The sequence below is a fragment of the Rhinopithecus roxellana genome, chromosome 14 (genome assembly GCF_007565055.1).
Source record: "Rhinopithecus roxellana isolate Shanxi Qingling chromosome 14, ASM756505v1, whole genome shotgun sequence".
NCBI lineage: Eukaryota > Metazoa > Chordata > Mammalia > Primates > Cercopithecidae > Rhinopithecus > Rhinopithecus roxellana.
In genome coordinates this window covers 120,056,976-120,082,998 of record NC_044562.1, presented here as the reverse complement: position 1 = coordinate 120,082,998, position 26,023 = coordinate 120,056,976, and the positions used below count along the sequence as shown (strand labels likewise).

The 26,023-nt window shown below is 52.9% G+C and overlaps 1 protein-coding gene across 1 annotated transcript in view; it reads left to right on the top strand.

The window, feature by feature from the left end:
- HS6ST1 (heparan sulfate 6-O-sulfotransferase 1) overlaps window positions 1-12,525 on the top strand; it is a 53,491-nt gene extending 40,966 nt beyond the window's left edge. The window contains exon 2 of the mRNA XM_010363428.2: window positions 9,174-12,525. Within this exon, the coding sequence (XP_010361730.1) occupies window positions 9,174-9,882 (709 nt within the window). The 3' untranslated portion in view covers window positions 9,883-12,525. The remainder of the gene's footprint in view (window positions 1-9,173) is intronic.
- The last annotated feature ends 13,498 nt before the right edge of the window (window positions 12,526-26,023 follow it).

Genomic DNA, 26,023 nt, shown 5'->3' with positions numbered 1-26,023 from the left:
CCCGCCGTGGGCTGCAGGACCATCCACTGTGTGCCTACCGTCAGCCTCCACCTGCATGACCATGACTCCCTGTGACGGCTCACGCTCCAGTGCACACCCTCTGAGGCGGCCCTGCCATGTCTCAGTCCTTCCCTCCAGGGCCAGCACCTTCCTAGAGGTGGAGTTTCTGCACCAGCCCCTCACCAGGCTCGAGTCTCCTGTGCCCCTCCTTCCCCACCCCAGCTCTGGACTTCCCACATGCCCTGAACCAGGTTTGAAGTCTCATTTCTGGCTGGAGTCCTGAGCTTCCGGAAGGCAGAGTCAGCAATAAGAAGATGCAGGCATGAGTTTGGGTCAGAGCAGCACTCAAAGGCAGAGGAGACAAAATGAAGCTCCCTGCAGCCATGGGCGTGAGCCACTGGAGGAGCGAGGGACAGGTACCGTGGGCTGCAGGGCCCGGCCTGGCTGATACTGGCCTCACCGGTTACCTGCCTGTCCCGCCCTCCTGCCTGGAAGACACTCGGAGCTCATGGGCTGTACCTGTAGGATTTTCCCTGGGGTGCTCTGTGTTTGTCCCAGACCAGATCAGGCCAGGTCTAAGTTTATCCTGTAAGAATCCAGACTCTGGACTTTAGAACTCGCCACGCCCTGACAGCAGGGCCCAGATCTTATCCGATTGTGGGATGCACTAAACCAGTGCCCAGAAAAATGTCAGAACAGCTTCAGGTTGCAGAGGGCATTAAACCAAGCATAATTAAATGCCAAAGTGCACGATCCAGGCGGTCATTGTGTGTTCTGTCACAAGAAGCAGCAGTTTGTGCAGACTAGAATTATTTCATAGTGCATTTCCAGTTCTTTGACGTTTCCTGCTTCATCTTTGAAATCCATGTGAGTTTTGCACTCAGGGCCATTACTCATCCAACCTTGTTTTCCCTATAGAGTGAACCAGACCCTCCTTGGTCTGGCCCTGCCTGTGTGCCTTAGCCTCACTGGCCATGCCCTCACCTCACCCGCCTCGGAGAAGCTGCCCTGTTACCCGCAGAGGGTCTCAGGGGCTGGCCCCTCCCACCCCTTGTGAGAGGGAGGGACGTTGGCCGGCGGCACAGACACAGGTGACCCCAGCTGCCGATGTGGCGCCTTGGGGATGGCCACACATCACAGCTGCTGCCCACTGACTGGACGGTGGTAGTGAACAGCCAGCGGTGTGGACAGGGTCTCCGCATCACCCTCGAGTGACCAGTGTGTGCCCCATTCAGGAGTGAACGCTGGGAGCCCTGGGTCTGTCCCAGTACATGGCATGCACAGGTGTTCACAGAGATCTGCGCTGGAGGTCAGGGTGCTGTGAGTGCCATGCAGCCGGACCACAGCTTAGGGCTGTGCTCACAGAAGATGCCAGAGGTTTGCCACCCTGAAAGAACATCATTTGCCAGCAAAGTCACTGGGCAGGGTCCCCAGCCTCCTGCATCAGGTTGGCAGCAATGAGGGAGATCCCGTAGGAGAGAAGTGGCCCTGTTTGCATCCCCAAGGCACTCATGGACGGTGAACCAACCACCAGCCGGATGCTTGGGCTGGGCAGGACCTGTGGTTCCTTCCCAGAGTGGCCACGGAGCATTCCGACTCATTAATGCATGGTTACTAAACCTCAGGGCAACCCCCACTGCCTTGGAACCCGGCCACCCTTGAGGTGGTCTGCCTTCACTGATACCCACAGGGGCCCTCCACCCCTTTTGTGGAGCCTGTCTTGCTCACCACAGCAGCGTAGTTCGTAGGAGGAGAGGAGAGGGGAGAGGAAGTGCTGAAGACGCCTGGGATTTGCTGGGCATGGAGGTAGCAGGGGGTTGCAAGCAGAGCAAAGGGTAGAGACGGGGCGGGGAGCTCTGGGGACGGAGGCTCTGGCTTGACAAGACTGGTCCACCTGGAAAGCCAGCTGGGCCTCTCAGGCTGCCTTCTAGGATCTCACTTTTGTCTTTCTTCCTTTCTTTAAACTTTGATTCACACGAAGTGTTTGGGACATACAAAAGAACTTCATAATGTACATAGGAAATAAATGGTCACAGTGAACACCCGTACCCCCAGCTGCTCACCGGAGGCGCGAAAACATGATCGGCACCACGTGAGGCACCGTGAGCACCCAGTGCCGCCCTAGCCCCACACCCCAGGGCTAGCCTCTGACTTGAATTTTCCTGTTTCAGCTCATCACTTGTTTAAAAAACTGGGCTCAGTGGCTCACGCCTGTCATCTCAGCACTCTGGGAGGCCGAGGCAGGCTAAACACCTGAGGTCAGGAGTTCGAGACCAGCCTGGGCAACATGGCGAAATCCCATCTCTACTAAAAATACCAAAAAATTAGCACACACCTGTAATCCCAGCTACTCAGGAGGCTGAGGCAGGAGAATTGCTTGAACCCAGGAGACGGAGGTTGCAGTGAGCCCAGATCACGCCACTGCACTCCAGCCTGGGCAACAGAGCGAGACTGTCTCAATAATCATAATTTCAACATACATATATATATATATCCCTGAATAGTGTTTTCTGGGGATTTATTTTTGAGAACTTGATAAAATACACGTTACCATCCTAATCCAGTCTTGATGTGCACAGCCTTCTTCGTCACGTTTCCCATGGTGGTGTGAGTAGCTGCTGTTTGTTCATTTTTATTGCTGAGTGCAGTATGCCACCATGGAGGTAAGGACGCCACCGTGGTGGGCATTTGGAGCTGTTACCAGAATGCCACTGCAGTCTCCCCCACACCTCCTGTGTACACAGCCAGGTTTCTCTGCGATGTGCATCTGGGAGAGGACTCGCTGCATCTTGGGGTATATGTACCTTCTGCTTTCCAGTGAAGACACTTGGAGATGACTGTTCTCACTGTCTCATTCACATCCGTAAGCAGATGGCAGGAGGGTTGCCCTGTATTCGTGCCTACTCTTGCTGCTGCCCGGCTTTGCCTTCCCACCACTCTCCTGCTATTGCCTGTGGCTTCCTGTGCCACCGCCTTGGTAACTGACACACTGGAGCCTCTTTCCATACGCTTTGTTGGTCAGTTTCCTCATTTTCTTTTACTTTTAATTTTTTTTAAGTAATTCATATACGTACTTAAAAACAGTTCCAATTGGCTTATGATGAAAACCAGCAGATCTGCTTTCTCTTTCCAGCCTCTCCAGAGAACCGTTTGCAGCTTTCTCAATATACTTCTAGTGTTTACTTTCATATTTCTAAATAACGTATAGTGCCATTTCTTTCTTTCTTTTTTTTTTTTTTTGAGACGGAGTCTCGCTCTGTCGCCCGGGCTGGAGTGCAGTGGCCGGATCTCAGCTCACTGCAAGCTCCGCCTCCCGGGTTTACGCCATTCTCCTGCCTCAGCCTCCCAAGTGGCTGGGACTACAGGCGCCCGCCACCTCGCCCGGCTAGTTTTTTGTATTTTTTTAGTAGAGACGGGGTTTCACCGTGTTAGCCAGGATGGTCTCGATCTCCTGACCTCGTGATCCACCCGTCTCGGCCTCCCAAAGTGCTGGGATTACAGGCTTGAGCCACCGCGCCCGGCCCATAGTGCCATTTCTTAATTTATTGATTTAGATATTCTCTGTTTACTTTGTTTCGATAGATGGTGAAGCATTCTTACACCCTCACACAGTCTGTCCTCACCCCGCCCATCATCCACATACAGTTAAAGCTCACGTTTTATTAAATCAGTATTCACTGTTACAGTCATCACTGTTTACATGATGATGCCTTCAAAACCATCATTTACCTCTGAGGCAAGTAGTATACTTATTTTCTTTTCTATGTAACTTTTTGTTTTTCCTGGAATTCATGATTGCCTTGTATTTTTACTTGCCTTATTTTCTATCTTCATGGATTTTTTCCAAATGATTCCAGAATCTGCCACACACCTACCGTTCATTTTTTCCCACCAACTACTCAGTTGTGTCAGGCCATCTGTCCATCCCCCCCACCCCACCCCCTTTTTTGAGACTGAGTCTCTGTCACCCAGGTGCAATCTCGGCCCACTGTAGTCTCCGCCTACTGCATTCAAGTGATTCTCCTGCCTCAACCTCCCAAGTAGCTGGGAAAACAGACATGTGCCACCACACCCAGCTAATTTTTGTATTTTTAGTAGAGACATGGTTTTGCCACATTGGCCAGGCTAGTCTCGAACTCCTGACCTCAAGTGACCCACCCACCTCGGCCTCCCAAAGTGTTGGGATTACAGGTGTGAGCCACCACGCCCGGCCTTTGCCCTTCTTAACTAGAGCTTCTGTCCCCTTGCTCGTGACAGGCCCAGTGGGATGTGTTGCTGACATCCTGGAACCGCCCCCTGGGTTGGAGCTCCTGGCTCCCAAGTTTGCTTTTTTTGTTTTGTTTTGTTTTGTTTCTTTTCCTTTTTTTGCTAAATGAGATGCCTACTCCAGGATCTTCTAAAATAAGATTCACAGAAGGTAAATTTCCTAAGTCTTTGTATGTCTAAAGATGTCTCTACTGCCCACACTTGATTGATAGTTTGGCTGGGTATGAGACTGCATGGGTCATTTTCCCTCTGTCTTTTGAAGACCTTGCTCCATTGGTTTCTAACATATGGCACTGCGATGGAGAAGCATGCCCTTTATGTATTTTTTTCTGTTCAGATGCTTCAAGGGTCAACTTTTTAGTCATCTGTTCAGTCCCCACATTCATTTTCTCGGCACTTGGTGAGCCATTTCAGTCTCAGTGAATGATGTACTCCAATTCTGGTTATTTCTCTCATCATCTCTCCTCTATTTTCTCTCTTCCCTCTTTCTGGAAGCCTTGCCGGCAGGCACTTGGAGCACTTGGATGGATAGACCCTGCTGGATAGTGGTAGGCACAAAGCCCCCTGCTTTGTGGGGTCCCAGGTGTCAGTGCAGGGAAGGCTGCTCTGGGGTGCAGACCCTTCCGCAGGGGGTGCAGGGCAGGGATTAGATGAGCCTGGGCTCCTGAGGGCAGAGGCGGGGGACCACCTTGAGTGTGCAGATCATTCCTCGAACATCTGAGCTGTGAGTCGCCCCCCTGGCACCTCCAGAGAGCACATGTCAGAGAGCTGACTAGATCCAGGGTGGGCCATTTGGGGAGTCCTCTGTACCTCACCACACCCCGCCCTCTTCCCACTTCTGTTCGACACCTCCACCCCACCTTTTGGCAGATGACAGACTGGAGAGTAAACAGCAGATGCGTCTGGCAATGCATGCAGTGGAGGAAAGAAGACAGAGCACGGGAGGTGGGACAGGGCGAGGTGGAGCTGGGGCACTGAGGCAGAGGATAGCCAGGACGTGCCTGTGGCCAGCAGTGCCTGCAGTGTTCGGCAGAGGGAAGGCAGAGGGGAGGGGAGGGCTCTGCGTGGTGGGCATAGGACTGGATGCCTCTGGCTCCTAAAGAATGCCACCAGCTCTGGAGGGGTGTGCCAGGGAGGGGCTTTCATGCCGTTCAGGCAGGGGTAGGTAGGAACTAGATGGTGGCCAAGGGCAGGTCACCCTCCCTGGCTCAGCTGTCACTTCTGCAGAAAGGGACAGGAACACACACATTTGGCTACTGGCCTCACAGGCAACTTCTAGAGTCTGCCTGGCCCTTTATACCACAGGCCGTGTCTAGGGGACAGAACCAGGGGACCCAGGGCATGGCGATGTTCTGAGCAGGGAAGGTGCGCAGGGAGCCGTGGGAGCAGTGTAAGCCCCTGGGCCTTAGGACGGGGGCCTCGGTCAGCTCCTCAGGGTCCCCCAGGCGCAGTGCCCGTTGCGCCATTTTGTTGCAAGATGCAGAGCCGCTGGACCGGCACTGCTAATGAGAACATGCATGTCTCTGCACACATCTGCCTCCCTGGTGTGGTTCCCCAGCAGCTGTCCCTGCAGCGGGAGGCCTTGGTCCAGAAGGGTTATTTGGGAAATGGACGCAGGAAGGACAGGTGAGGCTGACAGGCTTGGTGATTCCAGGGACCATGAGGGTTTCGGCTGGTTCAGGTGCCCGTTGCCCCTGTTGGTGCCTGCTGGGCCTTCTGTGCACAGAAGTCCTTGGCAAAGGAGAGAGCCAGGCCTGGGGCGGTAAAGGAGAAAGTGTCACCTCCTGTGCTCTGAGGGCTCCAGACTTAGATGGTTTTCAAATGAGTGTCTGTCTTCAGCAGCTCACCCTCCCAGCTTTTTCAGAAACCAAAGAGTAAATTGCTCATGGCTCTTCTAAGTGGCTTGCACACGAAAAACCTAAGTCATTGCAATGGCTGGACCCAGAAAACCGAGCCCTCTCCTCTCCTCCTCCCTGTCTCTGGCCCCCAGCTCTGCCGCAGTTGTACCGGGGTCTCACTGTTCCCTCAAGACACTGCCCCTGCAGGCGCAGGCAGAGAGGCCTTTGTTCCCCTCAGCTGTGTCCTGTAGAGAGGATGCCGCTGTCGGACACGTGATAACTGAGCTGGCTGCCACCCTAACCCATGATGGTCAGTAGGTCGTGTGCCATCTGGGGCTACTAGAGCCGGCCCACTGTGTACACCACACGTGCCCGCTGGGTGCTCTGGGCTCCTTCTGTACTCCACTGGTAACCGCTTATCTTTTTGAGCTGGGTCTTAAAGGTGGAGAGGTCTGACCAAGGGGCGGTCACTCACACTGGCATTCCAACGGAGGGCATGGCCCGTGCAGAGACCAGGGGTGATGTACCTGTGTGCTCCTACCTGCAGACCATGACGGGGCTGGGGAGGGGGTGCCCAGGCCGCATCGGGAGGGCGGCAGGTGGATGCTGCAGCCTCTCCACCGCAGAGGCCCCAAGCTTCGTGGGGTGAGGAGGCTGTCATTCAGAAAGGTCGCTGCCAGGGAGAAGGGACTCAGAGAAGGGAGCCTGTGCCTGTGGCCCATGCTGCCCTCACCACCAGGCTCCTGCCTTCGAGTGGCCAGGGACCATCTGAACCCCCAGGGGACCTGGGTATGGGGTTGGTGTCGACCGTGTTCTGGCCCTTCCCATGGTGCCGGCTTCACCTCAGTTCCTCCGCACTCTGGTGCTGACCTGGCATTTGCAGTTACGTGCCCTAGTGGCAGCTGCTCGAGCTTGGCTGCCAAGACCCACGGTATGGTCAGACCGTGTGCAGCCGAGGAATGAGTTCCTCCCAGGAGGGGGAAAGCCCTCAGCGGTCCGTGTGGCTGTAACTCACAGGGTCATTGGCTGGGGCTAGGAGGGCAAGCCTCTCTGTTGGTTGACGCATCACACTGTGGTTTTCTGTGTTCAGAAGAAACCCTCACACTGGCCTGTCTCCATCCATTTGGTCAAGGCCCCACAGGCGTGGGGAGCGGAAGTCCATGCAGCCCGATGCCTCCCCTGGACACAGGGTCAGCTAGGAAGGCATGGATGGCCTCTCTTCTGAGCAGTCAGGGCCCTGTGAGCCCGAGGCGGGAGACAGAAGCCTGCCCCGGCCGCCTCGGGCCCTTACTCCCTGGCCCGTGGTCATTTTTGGTTCTAAAGCATTTATCTCACCTGCTACCTGAAGAAGGTCCCACCCTCTGGCCCTTGAGGCCCTGAGTGCCCAGGAGCTGCTGCCATCAGCACGGATGGGTGGTACCAGGCAGGCGATGGGTGCAGGGTGGTACCAGGCAGGCGATGTGTGCAGGGTGGTACCAGGCAGGCGATGGGTGCAGGGTGGTACCAGGCAGGCAATGGGTGCAGGGTGCTCAGGGAGGGCCAGGTGTGCCTTGGGGCATGTGAAGAGGGAGCCTGGAGCAGGGAAGCTGAGGCCTGCTCTCGCCCCTGCTGACCACAGCTTGTCTGGCCCCTGGAGACCAGCCGTGCCTGACCCTGGGGTTGTCAGCTCAGTCCTGCCGGGTCCTCCCTCCACCCCATCTGCTGGGAGCTCCTCAAGGGCAGGGTCTGGGCCTGCCAGGCCACAGAGAACACCGGGCGGATGACAGCTGCCTGTCCCTTCCTCGGCAGTCTGCATGCAGTAGTGCTGGCCTTGCTGTCTGTCCCTGGAGCCATCACTGGCAGCCCCACCTGCTTTAGAGCTGCCCCCGCTGAGGCTTTCTGACATGTCCCCCTAGGCGGGGGTGGCCTGCAGTGGCACCGTACCACTTGCCAGGCACTGTGCCTCCCTCCCCATAGGGAGGTGTGCAGTCAGATCAGGGCAGCTGCCAGCAGACGCCAGGAAGCGCTTTGTGTTCCCTGGGGTCCCCCCATGCCCCCCCCCCCATCCCCTTCCAGCCCAGGGCAGTGTGAGGGGAGGAGGAGGGCAGTGTGGGTAACTTCCATATTGCCATCTGGGGAGTCCTGGCGGTGGGTCAGGGCCCTTCTAGAGCTGCTCCCCCGGGCAGTGAGGGGCCCTGTGGGCTCCTAGGCTGCCAGCCCGGCCCTGGTTCTCCTTGACCTGAGGCCCACCCACCCCGGCACGGGCAGGAGCCAGGAGGAGGAACCGTCTAAGAATGACTGCAGCCTCCCTGGGGCTGACCCCACACACACACTGGGCACACCTGCAGCTGCCGCCACATTTTACCCACCTGTCCAGTGTCCTGACGCCTCCAGCCCGGCGTCATCACGAGCCTGGCAAAGACATGCTCCATGCTGGGCTCCTGCCGTGCAGGGGACGGTGGGAGGTGGAGCCTTCCTTGGGTCGTTTCTCCCTTGTGCAGGCACCCTTACGTACTGTGCAAAGCATTGGCGTCTTGGGAGACAACCCACCAAGTAGAGTTGGAGACTGTATAAGTCATGGCTTCCCCTGGGGTCCTGGGCTGGATGGTCCACTGGGTCCAACCACCAGGCCTTGGTAGGACCCTGGGACTGGGACTGGAGGTGACCCTCCCTGACCCCTGCCCACCCTCTGCTCCTGCTGAGTGGCTCCTTGGGTGGCACCGTGCCCAGGCTATAAACAGCTGGTGAACACTGCTGGTCTCAGGCAGCTGTGGCTCTGGGACCTCCCTGGATGAGGTATTGGCGGCTTCACCCACCAGCAGGAAAAAGTCAGGTTGTCCCTCCAGAGGAGCCAGGCCAGGCACTGCAGGGCACTGTGGTGATCACCCTGGGTAGCCATGTGACCGTGGCATGCTCCTTGGCATCTCTGATACCGGGTTTTGAAACGGCTGTTGGAGATCTAAATGCAGGCATTGGTTGGCCTCAGAGGTGAAGCCCAAACCCCTGTAGTGGGGACTTTGACTCCGAGCAGCCCTGGTAGCACCCCTCATGCTGCCACAGCCCTCACCTCCTCTCCCCGTCTCCTTGCAGGAAATTCTACTACATCACCCTGCTACGAGACCCCGTGTCCCGCTACCTGAGTGAGTGGCGGCATGTGCAGAGGGGTGCCACGTGGAAGACGTCGTTGCACATGTGTGACGGGCGCACGCCCACGCCCGAGGAGCTGCCGCCCTGCTACGAGGGCACGGACTGGTCGGGCTGCACGCTGCAGGAGTTCATGGACTGCCCGTACAACCTGGCCAACAACCGCCAGGTGCGCATGCTGGCCGACCTGAGCCTGGTGGGCTGCTACAACCTGTCCTTCATCCCCGAGGGCAAGCGAGCCCAGCTGCTGCTTGAGAGCGCCAAGAAGAACCTGCGGGGCATGGCCTTCTTCGGCCTGACCGAGTTCCAGCGCAAGACGCAGTACCTGTTCGAGCGGACGTTCAACCTCAAGTTCATCCGGCCCTTCATGCAGTACAACAGCACGCGGGCGGGCGGCGTGGAGGTGGACGAGGACACCATCCGGCGCATCGAGGAGCTCAACGACCTGGACATGCAGCTGTATGACTACGCCAAGGACCTCTTCCAGCAGCGCTACCAGTACAAGCGGCAGCTGGAGCGCAGGGAGCAACGCCTGAGGAGCCGCGAGGAGCGCCTGCTGCACCGGGCCAAGGAGGCACTGCCGCGGGAGGACGCTGAGGAGCCGGGCCGCGTGCCCACCGAGGACTACATGAGCCACATCATTGAGAAGTGGTAGTGGCGGTGGTGGCCACAGGGAGGCCTTTTGGGGGGTGTGGGGGTTAAAACAGGACAGACAACAGGTCCACCCAAGACTGTCATGGGGAGAGTGTCCCACACCTGCCCCCCAGAGAGAGCTGTGTCCTGAAAATAAACAGAACAGGGACATAGTAGGGCTGGGTGGGGATGGGGGCTTGAGGAATCAACAGGTGCAGCCAGTGGGTCAGAGGAAAGCATGCTCGGAGGATGCCATGGGCAGGGCAGGGCCTCCAGAGCAGGGGTTGTGCCTGCTTTCCTGGCCCCCTTGGATTTATCACAAAAACTGAAGGTTTGCACAAGAGACAAGGACAGCAGAAAGTGGACCTGCCAGGCCAGGAGCGTGTCCCTCACCAACTATGCACACGGCACTCGCTCTTAGCTCCTCTGTCCAGGCTACTAGGAGTGAGACCAGCTTCTGGCAACTGCCCCAGTTCCAGGCCATCCCATAGGCCCTCCCCTTCTGGCTGTCCCCAAAGCCCCAAGGCCTGGGGAGCCCCCAGCTCACCCAAGGTCGGGGCCCACTCCCATCTGAGGCAGAGAAGACTCGAGTCCAGCCCCCAGGAGGCCCACTCCACTCTGGCCCATGGTCCTGCTTCGTGCTTTGGGTCAGGAGGCCAAAGCTGATGTTCAGGCCCCACCCACTCCCCACAGTCCTCAGACCAAGGAGGGGTTTGGGGAGTGGGCCCAAGCTGCATTGCCGGCCTTCCGTGGGCCGACTGGCAGCCCAGGAGTGGGGAGGCTTTGGTCGGAGATGCTGCCACTTGTGCCTGAGTCCCCGGCTGGCCTTTGGAGGTGACCCAGGCAGACCTGGCTCAGACTGGAAGGGCTGGGGACCGAGCCCTCCCCTGCCTCTGTTCTCCTTTCTGACCCACTGGGATTTGCTAGCAGGCTGCCCAGCCCCATCACCGAGACACATACTCAAGAGCTCAAATACCACTGCTGCCGCCAGCGTGTGGATTAAGTTCATCAGGCTTCCATCGGCTGGAGCGTGGGACCATAGCCCCTGCCCAAGAGCCATACCCTTGGACCACAGTGGCTCTGGATGGCCAGGAATGAGGACTTGAGTGTTCAGATTCTCAACTAGCCTTGACAAAACAGCTGTAGGTGCCCTCCCTGACACCAGATCCTCAGCCCTCCCCACCCTGGCTCTCCTTGCGTTTCCCCGCGCTGCCCAACCCCTGGCAAAAGGCTGGCCAAGCTCTGTTCCCAGCAGCCCCGCAGGTTTCCCCACTGGCTGCAGTGGCCCTAGTAAAAGCCATGTTGCATATCTGTTGTAAGCACGTGCCCTATCCCCATCCCTTATGCCCTAGGAGGCCAGGCTGCTGTCTCTAGGAAGGCCCTCACAGGTGCCGTGGGTCCCCCAGAGGGCAGACTGGTGTGCTCAGGCCGCAAGCTGACTCAGATGTAGGGCAGTGGGCTCTGCAAGCTGCCTGGCTGGGGTTGGCAGGGGCCCTCTCTCCTGCCCCAGCTTTCACTCAGCCACTGCAGCTGCCCCACTGTGGGGTGGAGATATGGGTTACCACGGGCTTGGGAGCAAGCGCCTGCTACAGCACAGGAAGGTGAGGATGTGGTCAGATGAGGTTGCTACCCCTGGAGGTGTGGCATACGGCCCCACCCTCAGGCCTCCTACACTGGCCCCATTTTACTTTGGGGTCCAAGGACAGGGCGGTCAACAGGGTAGGGTGGGCAGCGTGCTAGCCAGGGTCACCTCCCTGGGTGGATGCATCACACTAAGGAAGTGAGTGCCAAGGGGATGTGGTGGTGTGGTTCTTTCAAAGGGAGGTCAGGGTCAATGGGAATCTGCTCGGACACTCAGCACTGGGGTGGGTGCACTCCTGGGAGGGAGGAGGAGCATGTTCAGGGGAGCCTGGGGTCTTGCACAAGCCACATGGGGCACCTTGGCCTCCTGGCAGGAGGTGGACACCCAGCCAGAGGCCTGGCTCAAGGTGGCCTCACCTGGCCATGGGCTTCCTGGGTGCACCAGCCCGAGCGCAGGTTGTTTTGTACATATTGGAGTATGTGTTAACTTATGCCCCGCATCCCAACTCACACGGAAGCACGGGTCTCGTCTCAGTCTCTCCGCTGCATTTGGAAAGCAGTCTCCTCTCGGGCCTGCGCCAGGCTGAGGTGTCCCGAGGTGGTGGCAACTGGCAGTGCCCTCAGCCCCCAAGTGTCCGGCCTGGCACTTCCCGTTCAGGCCACCTGCTTTGGGTCAACGGTTCCTTTGCCAGCAGCATCTCCTAAATTGTAAGGACTCTGTCCACCCAGGGCCCTCCCAGGGCTGCGAGGACGGAAGCAGGCAGGCAGTGGAGCTAACAGCTTAGTCACCAGGACCCCCAGACCTGCAAACGTCCCTTCCTGGAGGGGGAAGCCAGGAATAGCAGAACTGCCCACGAAACAAGGCTGTGAACTTTCGGGAACTGGAACTGTTTAACTTGAGCCCAGGATCGTTTAAAGCTTTATTTATTTATAGCTTCTTCTTAAAAAAAAGTGTTGAGAAGAAATGTTTTGGTTATTCATACAAAAAAAACATGAGTTGATGGAAAAGCAAGTCATAATCATCTAATTGTTTTTGTCTAGGTCGAGAATGAATGTTAGCCGATGAAATAAACTCTGACAAGGAGTGGTGGGCGTGCTGTGGTCTCTGCGGCATAGCTGCCCCTCCCAGTGGGGGGGGGGGTCTCACACCAAGTCCCAAGGGTGGGGTGTGTTGCACAGGTGCAGGGGGCTCAGTGAGGACAGTCACATTAAGGCATTCTGAAAGAAAAAAATGGGACTTTGTCATCACCATAAAGAGTAACCATTTATTCATCATCAGTGACAGTATTTGGGAAGATGACACCCAGTTGAGAGGGAGGCAGGCGCCACTGAGTTACATTCTCATTAACCTCCTCCCTCCCTGTCTTTTGAAATTTTGGAAGATTTCAAATGACAAAGAGGGTGGAGGAATAGTTCATGGACACCCACATGCTCTTAGCCTAAATTCTTCACCTTCTTTTATCCTGTGCCCACACTTTCTCATACACGCACACATGCGCATGCCTTTCTCATACACGCACACATGCGCATGCCTTTCTGAAACATCTGAAAGTAGATTGTGATCATCAGAATACTGCACTTCTAAATCCATCAGCTCGTGTCTCCTAAGGATGTTCTGCCACAAAACCCTGTTATCCCAGCCCCCACATTTTATAACAATACAATATTTTCCAATATCCAGATCTTCCGCTTGTTCTAGAGATGCCTTCGGAGCATTTCGTAGCCCCAGGACCACACGATCCTCTGTGTGCCTCTCCTGTCTCCTTGAATGGAGGAGAGAGTCTCGGCCACCCCTTCTTTTTTCCAATCTTTCTTAGGATTGACTTATTTGACTAATACGGGCCAGTTGTCTTAAAAGGTCTGCAGATGCAAGTTTCCTAGTGGTCAGATTTGGTGACATTGGGCAGGAAGGCCCTCGGGCGAGGCACGTTCCGTCAGCCCAGGTGTCTTGTGGCTCTGTTCCCTGGATGGGGGAAGTCCAGCCTCCCTGCTGGGGCCCTGGGGAAAACCAGCCATAGTGGTCACCTGCCAGCTCGTATCTGCCACCATCCCAGTGACAAAGGTCACCGTGGTGTTTCTAGGAGGGTCAAGGCTTATACCCGCCACCATCCCAGTGACAAAGGTCACCAGGGTGTTTCTGGGAGAGTCACAGCACAAGCAGGGCGGGAGTCAGAACGAGCCAGAAGGAGGCTGGGTGCAGTGACTCACACCCAGCACTTTGGGAGGCTGAGGCAGGCAGATCACTGGAGGTCAGGAGTTCAAGACCAGCCTGGCCAACACGGTAAAACCCTGTCTCTACCAAAAACATAGAAAATCATCCAGGCGTGGTGGTACATGCCTGTAATCCTAGCTACTTGGGAGGCTGAGGCAGGAGAATCGCTTGAACCCGGGAGGTGGAGGTTGCAGTGAGCCGAGATCGTGCCACTGCACTCCAGCCTGGGCAACAGAACGAGGCTTCATCTCAAAAAATAAATAAATAAAGGAAGTCCACCTGAGCCAAAGACCCAGGAGGCTCGGGTCTGCCCCCTGCCCAGCCCTCATCCCCACTTCCTGCCCACTGCCACACAGTCCTGTGAGCGTCAGACTCACCGGATCCTCCAAGGTCCCCTACCCCCTTCTATCCTGCCAGGGAAACCCACATCTGTCCTTGCTCTTGGGCCTCTGGGTTTGGACAAAGGCAGCTCCTCCACCACCCAGCCTCGTGGCCAGCACCACATGCCTCATCCCTCCTGCCCCAGCGTTCCGTCTTCACACAAGATGCTCCAGCCATGGCCAGCCACGGTCCCATTCCTGGATGGGCCTACTGGGCCTGCTCCCCACTGCTCCCCTTGGGCTTCATGCCAAAGCCATCAGGCCAGTATCAGTCCTCACACCCTGCTCAGCTGGGGGCACCTCTGCACACAGCGCTGGGTTCTCTTCCTCGGGGAAGCTGGGCCCCCACGACCCCTACCTAGGTATGGTCTCCCAGGTGCCTGGCTTGGGGCCCCTGGTCCCCTTCATTGTGGCACAGAGAGAAGCCCATCCTCAGGCCACCCTCGCAAAGGTGGGAGCCCCAAGACCTCTCCCGGGAGTGTACACCTGGACTTGGGGAGCTTCCAGACTAGGAGGACTCGGGGGCACACAGTGTATTCATGATATGAGAACACCTTCCTAGGAGGGCCTCACCTCAGGGCTCCAAGGACAGCCCTGCAGGGAGAGCCTGGGTCTGGCTCCCTGACATGTAGCGGCAGCAGCAGAGAAACTTACAGGAGTCGCTTTGTCAGATCAGGTCTTGGGTTCCAAGTGGACCGCTGGCTGCTGTTCGCTCCTGTGCCTCCATTTCCTTCTCTGTGAAATGGGAAAGCTGGGCCAGGCGCAGTGGCTCACGCCTGTAATCTCAGCACTTTGGGAGGCCTAGGCAGGCGGGTGACCTGCGGCCAGGAGTTTGAGACCAGCCTGGCCAACATGGCAAAACCCCATCTCTACTAAAAATATAAAAAATTAGCCAAGAGTGGTGGCGGGCACCTGTCATACCCGCTACTCGGGAGACTGAGGCAGGAGAATCACTTGAACCCAGGAGGCAGAGGTTGCAGTGAGCCAAGATCATGCCACTGCACTCCAGCCAGGCAACAGACTTCATCTCAAAAAAAAAAAAGGAGGAAGGCTGCCGTGAGGATCCCGCTGCATCGGGGGAGCCGGCCTGGCCCCACACCTGCCCACAAAGGCAGACGAAACGCGGACCACAAATGAGCCACCTGGGGGGCTTGTTGAAAGCACAGAATCCTGGCCCCACCCACTGCCTTGCAGCTGCCAAGCAAAACCAGGTGGGCCCAGCCTCTCCTGTGGGCACACCCATGCACTGTCCCTCTCTCTCCCCTTTCTTTCCCCAAAAGGGCCATGACAGTTTTCCATGCAACCCTGCCTGGCCCTGCCATCCTGCTCCCAGCCCCACGCTGAGAGGACGCCTGTCTGCTTCCCTCCTGCCAGCCCTGCTCCCTGCTGCCTCTCACTGGCCTCCAGCTCTGTCTGCACTCCCAGCTCAGCCCCGGGCCTCGGGCTTCAGGTAGGACCTGGGCTCCTGGGGCAGATCCAGAGGGTCTGAATTCACTACTAAAATTCACTACTGAATACAAAAACTTAGCTGGGCGTGGTGGCGGGCACCTGTAGTCCCAGCTACTCGGGAGGCTGAGGCAGGAGAATGGTGTGAACCCAGGAGGCAGAGTTTGCCTCCAAGATCGCGCCACTGCACTCCAGCCTGGACGACAGAGCCAGACTCCATCTCAAAAAAAAAAAAAAAACTACCTACATCCTGTTAGGTCAGTCATCCCCCTAGCAGGGACAGGGCATTCACACACGGTCCCCCTCACCCCGCCTTGAAGAGGGGTCATTGGTCTCACCAGAACCGCCAGCCTCTGCCCTCAGCAGCTCCACTGCAGGGGTGTCCAGGGCAGCCGGAACTCAGAGTCTAGTCTCTTGGCTCGGGCGAGACACAGAGACCCCTTCTGGGACCCAGTCTGTCCCCTCTGATGCCCTGCTCTGAGCCCCCACCTCAGCCCCAGGTCCCCCTTGCACGTCAGCCGTGTCTAAGCGCCCACTGCCGTGTCTACTGCACTGCACCCCGCCAGGCCTGCCAGACGCCCCTCGCAGGATTCCAGGCGGGTGCCACGGCCCGCCTCCCAGCGCCCGGCCCCGGCAGAGGCCACAGCCATGGAGGGCTGAGGTGGGGTGTCTTCCCTTTCACCTGTGCCCCCAGACTTCCCCAACCCTTGCACATCCTCACTGTCCCCTGCGACAGGGCGTCCTCACTGCCCTGTCCTCCCACCCCACTCTGTGGCTCCTCAGAACTCTGGGATTTCCATGCAAGAGGAAGCCTGGGGACTTCGGAAAACCCTTTTCTTTCTCAAACAAAAAGCCAGGCATTCAAGACAAGCCTCTCCAAGACTCCAGGGAGTCGGCCTGGAGCCGCGTGGCTCAGGCTCAGGAACGCTTCTTTGTTCCCCACGGTGCCCGCCCAGCCCAGAAGCCGCGAAGGCCGGGTCCCAGGCCAGGGAGCACCAGGCAATGTTGTTCATGGGGGCTGAGCAGGTGGGCTCACTGCTGCCAGCGTCCTCTGCCTCAGGCGCAGGAAGCGCTGGAAGGGGCCCTCGGCTCCGGGAGAAGGACTTCCAGGAGAGCTGGCTGAGCTAACAAAGGCCGCTTGTGTGACTCATGCGTTTGCTTAGGAAGTGGCCCTGCGCAGCCTGGCTGCTGCTTCTGGTGCCGCTTGGGAAGTGGCCTGAAGTCGGTCCCTTTCTGGCGGGCACTCCATGAAGGCAGGGGTTTTTCAGCCTGGAATATCTGAAACTCAGGCATGGTGGCAGAGCCTGCTAGCTGTGCCTTGGTAGCTGTTCTTCCCTCCTTTCTTAGCAGTAGAACCACTACGTATCAGCGGTGACACAGCCAGCCAGGATCAAGACTCCACTTCCCAGCCCCCTTTACAATGGCCTGTGTTGTCACTACACTCTGTGGCCAACAGTGTGCAAGAGGAAATGTTCCTTGCCACTTTGGGAGACAATCCTGAAAAAAAAGTAACTTCCTCCCTTTCTCCTACTGAATGGCTACAATGAGGATGTGATGACTGGAGCTCAAGCAGCCATGTTGGACCATGAAGTAGATGCCATGTGGTGAGGGTGCTTGAGCAACAAGATAGGTCCTTGATGATTGTGGAACCACCCTAATAGCTGTGGGATGCCTACCTGTAAAATAGAAATGTGCGTTCTGGCCAGGTGCGGTGGCTCACATCTGTAATCCCAGCACTTTGGGATGCCAAGGCAGGTGGATCACCTGAGGTCAGGAGTTCAAGACCAGCCTGACCAATATAGTGAAACCCCGTCTCTACTAAAAATACAAAAATTAGCTGGGCGTGGTGGCACGCACCTGTAGTCCCAGCTACTCAGGAGGCTGAGGCAGGAGAATCACTTGAACTCAGGAGGCAAAGGTTGCAGTTAACTGAGATCATGCCACTGCACTCCAGCCTGGGTAACAGAGTGAGACTCTGAAAAAACAAAAGAAAGAAAGAAAGAAATGTGTACCTTGTTAAGGCCAGTGTCGCTTGGGGTTTCTGTCACTCTCAGCTGAACCTAATGCTAACAATGGTCCGGCCACTAAAGATCAAATTCCTGCAAAGAGCATAGCTGGAGGCTGCAGCCCATGTAATAACACCTTCTTTCCACCAACTACTCAAGACACTGCTGCTGTTCCTGGCTTCATTTATGTGCAAGTGTTAAAAGCCCCAGAGAGGGGAAAGGAGCTTTTTCCTTTTGTACCTTTCGATTTTTGAAACATGTGAATGAGGCCGGATGGAGTGGCCCACACCTATAATCCCTGCACTTTGGGAGGCTTGAGAGGATTGCTGAGACCAAGAGTTCCAGACCAACCTGGGCAACATAGCAAGACCTCGTCTCTACAAAAAAAATAAAATAAAATTAGACAGCAGTGGTGATGCATGTCTGTAATCCCAGCTACTTGGGAAGCTGAGGCGGAAGGATCACTTTAGCTGAGGAGTTGGAGGTTGTCGTGAGCCAAGATCGAGCCACTTCATTCCAGCCTGGGCGACAGAATGAGACCCTGTCTCACAAAAAAGAAAGGAAGGGAAAGCAACGGGAGGGGAGGGAAGGGGAGGGGGAGGAGAAAGAAAAGAAAAAAAGAAAAGAGAGAGAGAAAGAAAGAGAAAGAAAGAAAGGAAAGAAGGAAGGAAGGGAGGGAGGGAGGGAAAGAGAAGATGAAGACAATGACGTTATGTTTGAATTACCCATTCAAAACATAAATAGCTGGAAATAAAAGCAAATACAAAATGGAAGGGAAGATAAACACTAAATTCGTGACAGGAATTGTCTCAAAATTGCAAAATGGGGACTTCTCAGTTTGGAGGAATAAGGGAACATCAACTTTATCTGTAACAGTTTACATATTTTCATTAGAAAACAAGACAAATAAGGACAGCAATCATCACCTCTGAGTGATTTTATACATTTATAAAAATTTATAAATGTATAAATCTATTAAGTATAAATATTGGAATCATAAATATGTATATATCTTATATAATAGTATATATTAACAATATAAATACATATAATAAAGCATAAATACGTACTAAGGATACATGTTGTTCTTTGGACTTTGCTGTGTGGTTATGTGTCTCAAAATAAAGTCATAATTTGGATAAGCCTGCCTGTGAGGCCAGTGCAGAAGCCTGGGCTACCTCAAGCTACCGGTTCCCGAAACAGAAAGGGATCTGGCACCCACAGCCAGGTCCAAGCACTCCCAGGACATGGACAGAGGACCAGGCTGGTTGGCACCTCCTGGGTGGCCAGGTGCCATGAAGGCAGGGGAGACAAGGGACACGGGCTTTAAGCCGTTGCACATCATGTTGCTGGATTAATCATAGAGCAATGGTGACACCGGTCCTGGTTCCCCCAGGGTGGGCCCACCTTCCCCCACACACCTGTTTTGGTCCCTTTCACAAGAGCCCCCAACACCGGCTGCCACAGCCCCACCACACAGCGTTGCCTGGGTGAGGGGAAGTCCACTGAGCCAGCAACGCGGAGGCAGACACCTTGGTGGAAAGGGCCCTGCCTCCCAGCCACAGGGATTTGCCCTGTTGTGGTCACATGACACAAGCAGAACCAATCGGATCACTGCCCAGGATTTCTTATTAAGATTTTTATTTTTTTCAGATGGAGTCTTGGTCTGCCCCGAGGCTGGAGTGCTGTGGCGTGATATCGGCTCACTGCTACCTCCACCACCTGGGTTCAAGCAATTCTCATGCCTCAGCCTCCCAAGTAGCTGGGATTACAGGTGCGCTACCAAGCCCAGCTAATTTTTTTTTTTTTTTTTTTTTTTTTTTTTTTTTTTTGCATTTTTAGTAAAGTTTGGCTATGTTGGCCAGGCTGGTCTCGAACCCCTGACCTCAGGTGATCCACCCACCTTGGCCTCCCAAAGTGCTGGGATTACAGGCATGAGCCACTGCGCCTGACCTGGGACTTTAGATTCTTGATTTGAATCTTTTCCTCTTCTCTAATGGAAACATTTCTTGCGTACTTTTGCCTCTCAACACTGCTTAAGCTGCCTTCTATAAATTTTACTGTTGGCCGGGCGCAGTGGCTCAAGCCTGTAATCCCAGCACTTTGGGAGGCCGAGACGGGCGGATCACGAGGTCAGGAGATCGAGACCATCCTGGCTAACACGGTGAAACCCCGTCTCTACTAAAAAATACAAAAAACCAGCCGGGCGACGAGGCGGGCGCCTGTAGTCCCAGCTACTCGGGAGGCTGAGGCAGGAGAATGGCGTGAACCCGGGAGGCAGAGCTTGCAGTGAGCTGAGATCCGGCCGCTGCACTCCAGCCTGGGCAGCAGAGCAAGACTCCGTCTCAAAAAAAAAAAAAAAAAAGAAAAGAAAAGAAGTTATATACTGCTGACTGCTGTTGTTTTATAAATGCCAATTAAGTCTGTTTGTTGTTGAATTCTTCTACATCCTTGCCAATTTCTGTCTAGCTGTTCTATCAAGTTTTGAGAGAGGGACATTAAAGATTCTAACTATAATTGTGGATTTATCTATTTTTCTTTTCTCAGTTTTGTTTCACGTATTTTATAACTGTCTTGTCTGGTGCATACACATTTAAAATTACAACGCCTTCCTGGTGGATTTTGACCGGTTTAGCATTATATACTGTCCCACACTATCTCTGGTAATTGTCTTTGCTCTGAAGTTTGCCTTCTGATATTAATATTGTCACTCCTGCTTTCTTTTGATTAATCTTTACATGATATATCTTTTTTCATCCTTTTACTCTCAACTTGCCTATATTGTTTTGTTGTTGCTGTTTTTGGGTTTTTTGTTTGGTTGGTTGGTTTTGTTTGGTTTTTTGCTTTTTGAGACATGGTCTTGTTTCCTCACCCAGGCTGGAGTGCAGTGGCACAATCATAGCTCACTGCAGCCTCTACCTCCAGGGCTCAAGTGATCCTCCCACCTCAGCCTCCCAAGTACATGGGACCACAGGCATATGCTGCTACACCTGGCTAATTTTTGCATTTTTTGTAGAGATGGGGTTTCACCATGTTGCCCAGGCTGGTCTCAAACTCCTGGCCTCAAACAATCCTCCTGCCTCAGCCTCCCAAAATGCAGTGATTACAGGTATAAGCTACCACACCCGGCCAGCTTATATTGTTTTATTTGAAGTTAGTTTCTTGTAAGCAACACAGAATTGGGGGATGTTTTTGCATCCACATTTCCTTTGTCTTTTAATTGGTATATTTATACTGCTTACACTTAATATAAGTATTGATATGTTAGGTAGGGCTTAAGTCTAACATTTTATATTTTGTTTTCTGTTTGTTCTCTTTTTTCATTTTTCTATTTTCTTTTTCTTGCCTTGGTGTGGCTTGGCTGAACAATTCTTTAGAATTCTATTTTCATTTATCTGTAGTGTTTTTGAGTGTATCTCTAGATATAGCTTTTTTAGTGGTTGCTCTAGTATTACATAAGTATACACAATTTATCACAGTCTACTAGTGTCATCATTTTACCAGTTTGCATACAGTATAGAAACCTTACCTCCCTTTTTTCATATCCCTTTTTTCTCCCCCACTTATAATTATCTTAATAAATACTTCTTCTACATACACTTAGAACCACATCAATGTTACAATTTTTGCTTCAACCATCAGACACAATTTGGAAAACTCAAGAAGAGAAAAGCCTATTGTAGTCACCCATATTTTTGCTTACCATGTTCTTTATTCCTTCCTGGTGTTTCGGGGTTCCTTACTTTATTGTTTCCTTTCTGTTTAGAGACTTTCCTTTAGCCACTCTTTTAGGGTAGGTGTGCTCTTGGTTTTCCTTCATCTGAGAATGTCTTGGTTTATTCCTGAAAGATTTGGGGAGCGGGGGTAGTAATGAGATTTTGGGTTGACAATTCCTTTCTTTCAGCACTTGAAAAATAATTATGCCACTTTCTCCTGGCTTCCATGATTTCTGATGAGAAATACACTGTCATTTCAATTTTTTCTTCCTCTAGGGGTAATGTGTTGTTTTCTCTGGCTATTAACATTTTTTTTTTTAATCTTACGTGTTCAGAAGTTTAATTATGAGGTATCTTGGAGTGGATTTCTCTGAACTTATCCTGTTGGGCGTTCATTCAGCTTCTTGAATACATAAGTTTATGTCTCTTGCCAAATTTGAGAAGTTTTCAGCCATTATTTCATCACATACTTTGCCAACTCCACCCTCTTTCTTCTCTCCTTCCAGGAGTTGGATGGCATTAATGTAAGATCTTGTTATAGGCCCACAAGGTTCTGCTCATTTTTTAAAACTCTGCTTTTTATCCCTGTTTTCAGATTGGGTAATTCCTTTTGTTCTGTCTTCCAGTTCATCAGTTCATTAGTTCTTTCTTCTGTCCCCTCCATTTGCTATTGAGACCGTCTGCTGAGATTTTTACTTCAGTTATTGTGTTTTCAATTCTGAAATTTCCATTTGGTTCTTGTTTTTGCTTTTTGAAAGACAGTCTTGCTCTGTTGCTCAAGCTGGAGTGCAGTGGTATGATCTTGGCTCCTGCAACCCGTCTCCCAGCTTCAAGCAATTCTCATGCCTCCCAAGTAGCTGGGACTACAGGCGTGTGCCACAACACCTGGTTCATTTTTGTATTTTTAGAAGAGACAGGGTCTTGCTGTATTTCCCAGGCTGGTCTCGAACTTCTGGCCTCAAGCGATCCACCTGCCTTGGCCTCCCAAAGCACTGGGATTACAGACGTGAGCCACTGTACCCAGCCTGGTTCTTCTTTATAGCTTCTATTTCTTTGCTGAGACATTCTATTTTATCCTGTGTTTCAAGAGTGCTCATAATTATTCACTGAAGCATTTTTATCATGGCTGTTTTAAGAATTATTGTCAAACTTCTCAAATAATTCTGACATCCCTGTCATCTTGGTATTGGCATCTACTGATTGTCTTTTTTCATTCAGCTTGAAATTTTCCTGGTTCTTGATATGATGAGTGATTTTCTGTTGAAATATGGACTTTTTTTTATATAACACTCTGGATCTTATTGAATCCTTCTGTTTCACCTTCCAGTCACTGGCATGGCTCTGGAGGTGAAACAGGGGAGGTGGTGATGCTGTCCCAGCAGTTCCAGGTGTAGATGCAGGTTCCTCGCTTGGCTCTCCTGACACCTGAGGTTAGGGGCTCAATGTTACTGAAACCTGGGAGGGGCTCATAACCAGCCACTGGGGATAGAAGTCCCAGTCCCCTACTTGGCCTTCTCTGACACCATCCCAGCAGATGTTGGGGTGCTTTGTTATAGTTTAGGATCTCACCTTGGCCTTTGCTGGTGGGGGTTAGGGGGACTACAGATTTTTCTGTGGTGTTCAGCTGGGTTAGAATGGTTATTGCCTGAGAGTTTTCTGTTCTGGTAGGCTACACCTTCCCTGGTCTTTGGACTAAGATAGCAGACTTTTTTGGGGCTTTTGTTTTTTCCTATGTCCATGAGCATTTCTGGGTTGCCGCTGCTTCTCCTCCAAGTCTGGGACACATGAGGCCAGAAAGAAAACCCAGGGACTCACCACTATTTCATTTGATATGATTTGACTCTGTGTCCACATCAAATCTCACCTTGAATTGTAGTTCCCATAATCCCCATGTGTCACGGGAGGGACCCAGTGGAAGGTAACTTAATCATGAGGGCAGTTACCATCATGCTGTTCTTGTGATAGTGAGTTCTCATGAGATCTGATGGTTTTATTAATATAAGGGGCTTTTCCTTGGCCAGGCGTGGTGGCTCATGCCTGTAATTCCAGCACTTTGGGAGGCCTAGGCAGGCAGATCACCTGAGGTCGGGAGTTCAAGACCAGCCTGACCAACATGGAGAAACCCCGTCTCTACTAAAAATACAAAATTAACCAGGCATGGTGACACATGCCTGTAATCCCAGCTACTTGGGTGGCTGAGGCAGGAGAATCGCTTGAACAAGGGAGGCGGAGGTTGCGGTGAGCCAAGATTGCGTCATTGCACTGCAGCCTGGGCAACAAGAGTGAAACTCCGTCTCAAAAAAAAAATATATATATAATATATATATATACACACACACACATATATATACACGTACATATATATGGATATATGGGGCTTTTCCGCTTTTGCTCGGCACTTCTTCCTGCCATCATGTGAAGAAGGATGTGTTTGCTACCCCTTCTGCCATGATTGTAAGTTTCCTGAGGCCTCCTGAGCCCTGAAGAACTGAGTCAATTAAACCTCTTTCCTTTGTAAATCTTGGGTATGTCTTTATTAGCAGCATGACAATGGATCAATACATCATTCCTTGGGTCTCAAGGTCCCTAGCTGGTCTGTCTTCTCTCCACCTTTCAGAGTATATGTATGATGGACAGAGTTTTTAGTTTTACTTAGCAGGAGGAGGGAAAAGCATGTCTACTCCACATTCCCATATTACCAGAGGTGTAAGTTTCCTATCTAGAAGACTTTTATTTTAATCAACTCACCTTTAGGACATGGCTGGGTTTTTTTTGTTTGTTTTTTGTTTTTTTGAGATGGAGTCTCGCTCTTGTTGCCCAGGCTGGAATGTGATCTCAGCTCACTGCAGCGTCTGTCTCCCTGGTTCAAGTGATTCTCCTGCCTCAGCCTCCAAGTAGCTGGGATTACAGGCAAGCGCTACTGCATCTGGCTAATTTTTTTGTATTTTTAGTAGAGATGGGGTGTTACCACATTGGCCAGGCTGGTCTCAAACTCTTGGCCTCAGGTGATCCGCCCACCTTGGCCTCCCAAAGTGCTGGGATTATAGGCATGAGCCAACGCACCCAGCCTGGGACATGGTTATTCTTACCCCAGCACAGGCATCCACATTTCCTTCAGTCAGTTCAGGGAGGCTCCACTCAGAAGGCCCTTTCTCACGGTCACTGAGAAAGTGGCTGTGAGGCCATAAATAATGACCATGTCAGGTCTTTGCTGCTCCCACCTTCAGCCAACAAACCCTGCCTCAGGACAGCACGTGCAACAACCATTGGCTGCAGCATCCCACTGTCTGGCTGGGCCCTCCTGACATGCTGAGCATGTCTGATTTTCCCCAGCAAGGAGAACTGTGTTCTCAGGACCTCCTGAGGGCTGTGTCATGGGCTGTGGTCACTCATATTTGGCTCTGCATAAATCTCTTCAAATATTTTAGTTTAACTTTTTTTTTTTTTTTTTTTTGAGATGGAGTTTTGCTCTTGTCATTTGGGCTGGAGTGCAATGGCAAGATCTTGGCTCACTGCAACTTCCGCCTCCTGGGTTCAAGCGATTCTCCTGCCTCAGGCTCCCGAGTAGCTGGGATTACAGGTGCCCACCACCACGCCCGGCTAATTTTTGTATTTTTAGTAGAGATGAGGTTTCACCGTGTTGGCCAGGCTGGTCTTGAACTCCTGTCCTCAGGTGATCCACCTGCCTTGGCCTCCCAAAGTGCTGAGATTACAGGCATGAGCCACTGCGCCCAGCCGAATTTGGCTCTTTTCGTCAGAAGTTTCTACTGTAAAATGAGAGCTGGGAGTAGATCCTCCTTGAGAACTGGTGGTTCCACAACAGACAAGGATAAGTCTCCAGCATCCCCGTAAGGATTGACCCCACTTGCCCGGTGGAGCCTGCGTGATAAGACGCCCGCTTTGTCCTCCCTCACTTCCCCATTTGCATACTGGAGGTTCCTGAAATGACCTCCTGAATAAGCCACCTGCAACTGAAGCCTTGCTGAGTCTGCTCCTGGGGAAAAACAAACCAAGACACCCTGATTTCAGGGCAGTCACCAGAAGCCCTCTTGCAAGTTACTTCTCCCTTGACAGAAGCATGGCGGGACTGAGGAGAAGGAAGTCAGCCTTCTTCACACCCTCAGCCTGGGGGCCCGGTCGCAAGGCAGCCAGAGTCCTGGTGCAGCCAAGTGACCTCTTCTAGTGACTCCAGGGGCCAGTACAGAAAAGAGCCTCCTGGACTGTTCTCCACTCACAGCCACATTACAAAAGGCCCCTTGTTTATCCCAGCTTATTTGGGCCATGTCCCAAGAAGGAAATAAAGGGTAGAGGGTGAAGGGTGAGGCAAAACAAGCCTAATTATGCCTCCTGGGAAGAGCTATTCCCACCCTCAGGCCAGTTCAACCAGGGGAGAGGACATTCCTCATGGAAAAACAAACCACAGGCCAAGGTGCCACGCTATGCATGGTAGGTGCCATGCATGTATACGTGCTATATCTGCGACATGCTATACATGGTATCTGCTGCATGTGGTGCATGCTATATATGTTACATGTTATACCTATTATCCAGTATGTATATTACTTGCTATACATATATGCTTGTGTGTTATATGTTAAACATGCATGTGTGTTATGCACTTTATGTATGAGTTATGTAGTGTACATGTTGCTATGCATGTTGCATGCCATACATGTACACATGCTGTCTGTTACATGTCATGCAGCTTGTGTTATATATGCTGTGCATATTGTGTACTAGGTGTTGCACACATATATGTGTTATAAGCTATGCATGTATGCATGCTATATATGTTATATGCAGTATATATTACATGCTATAT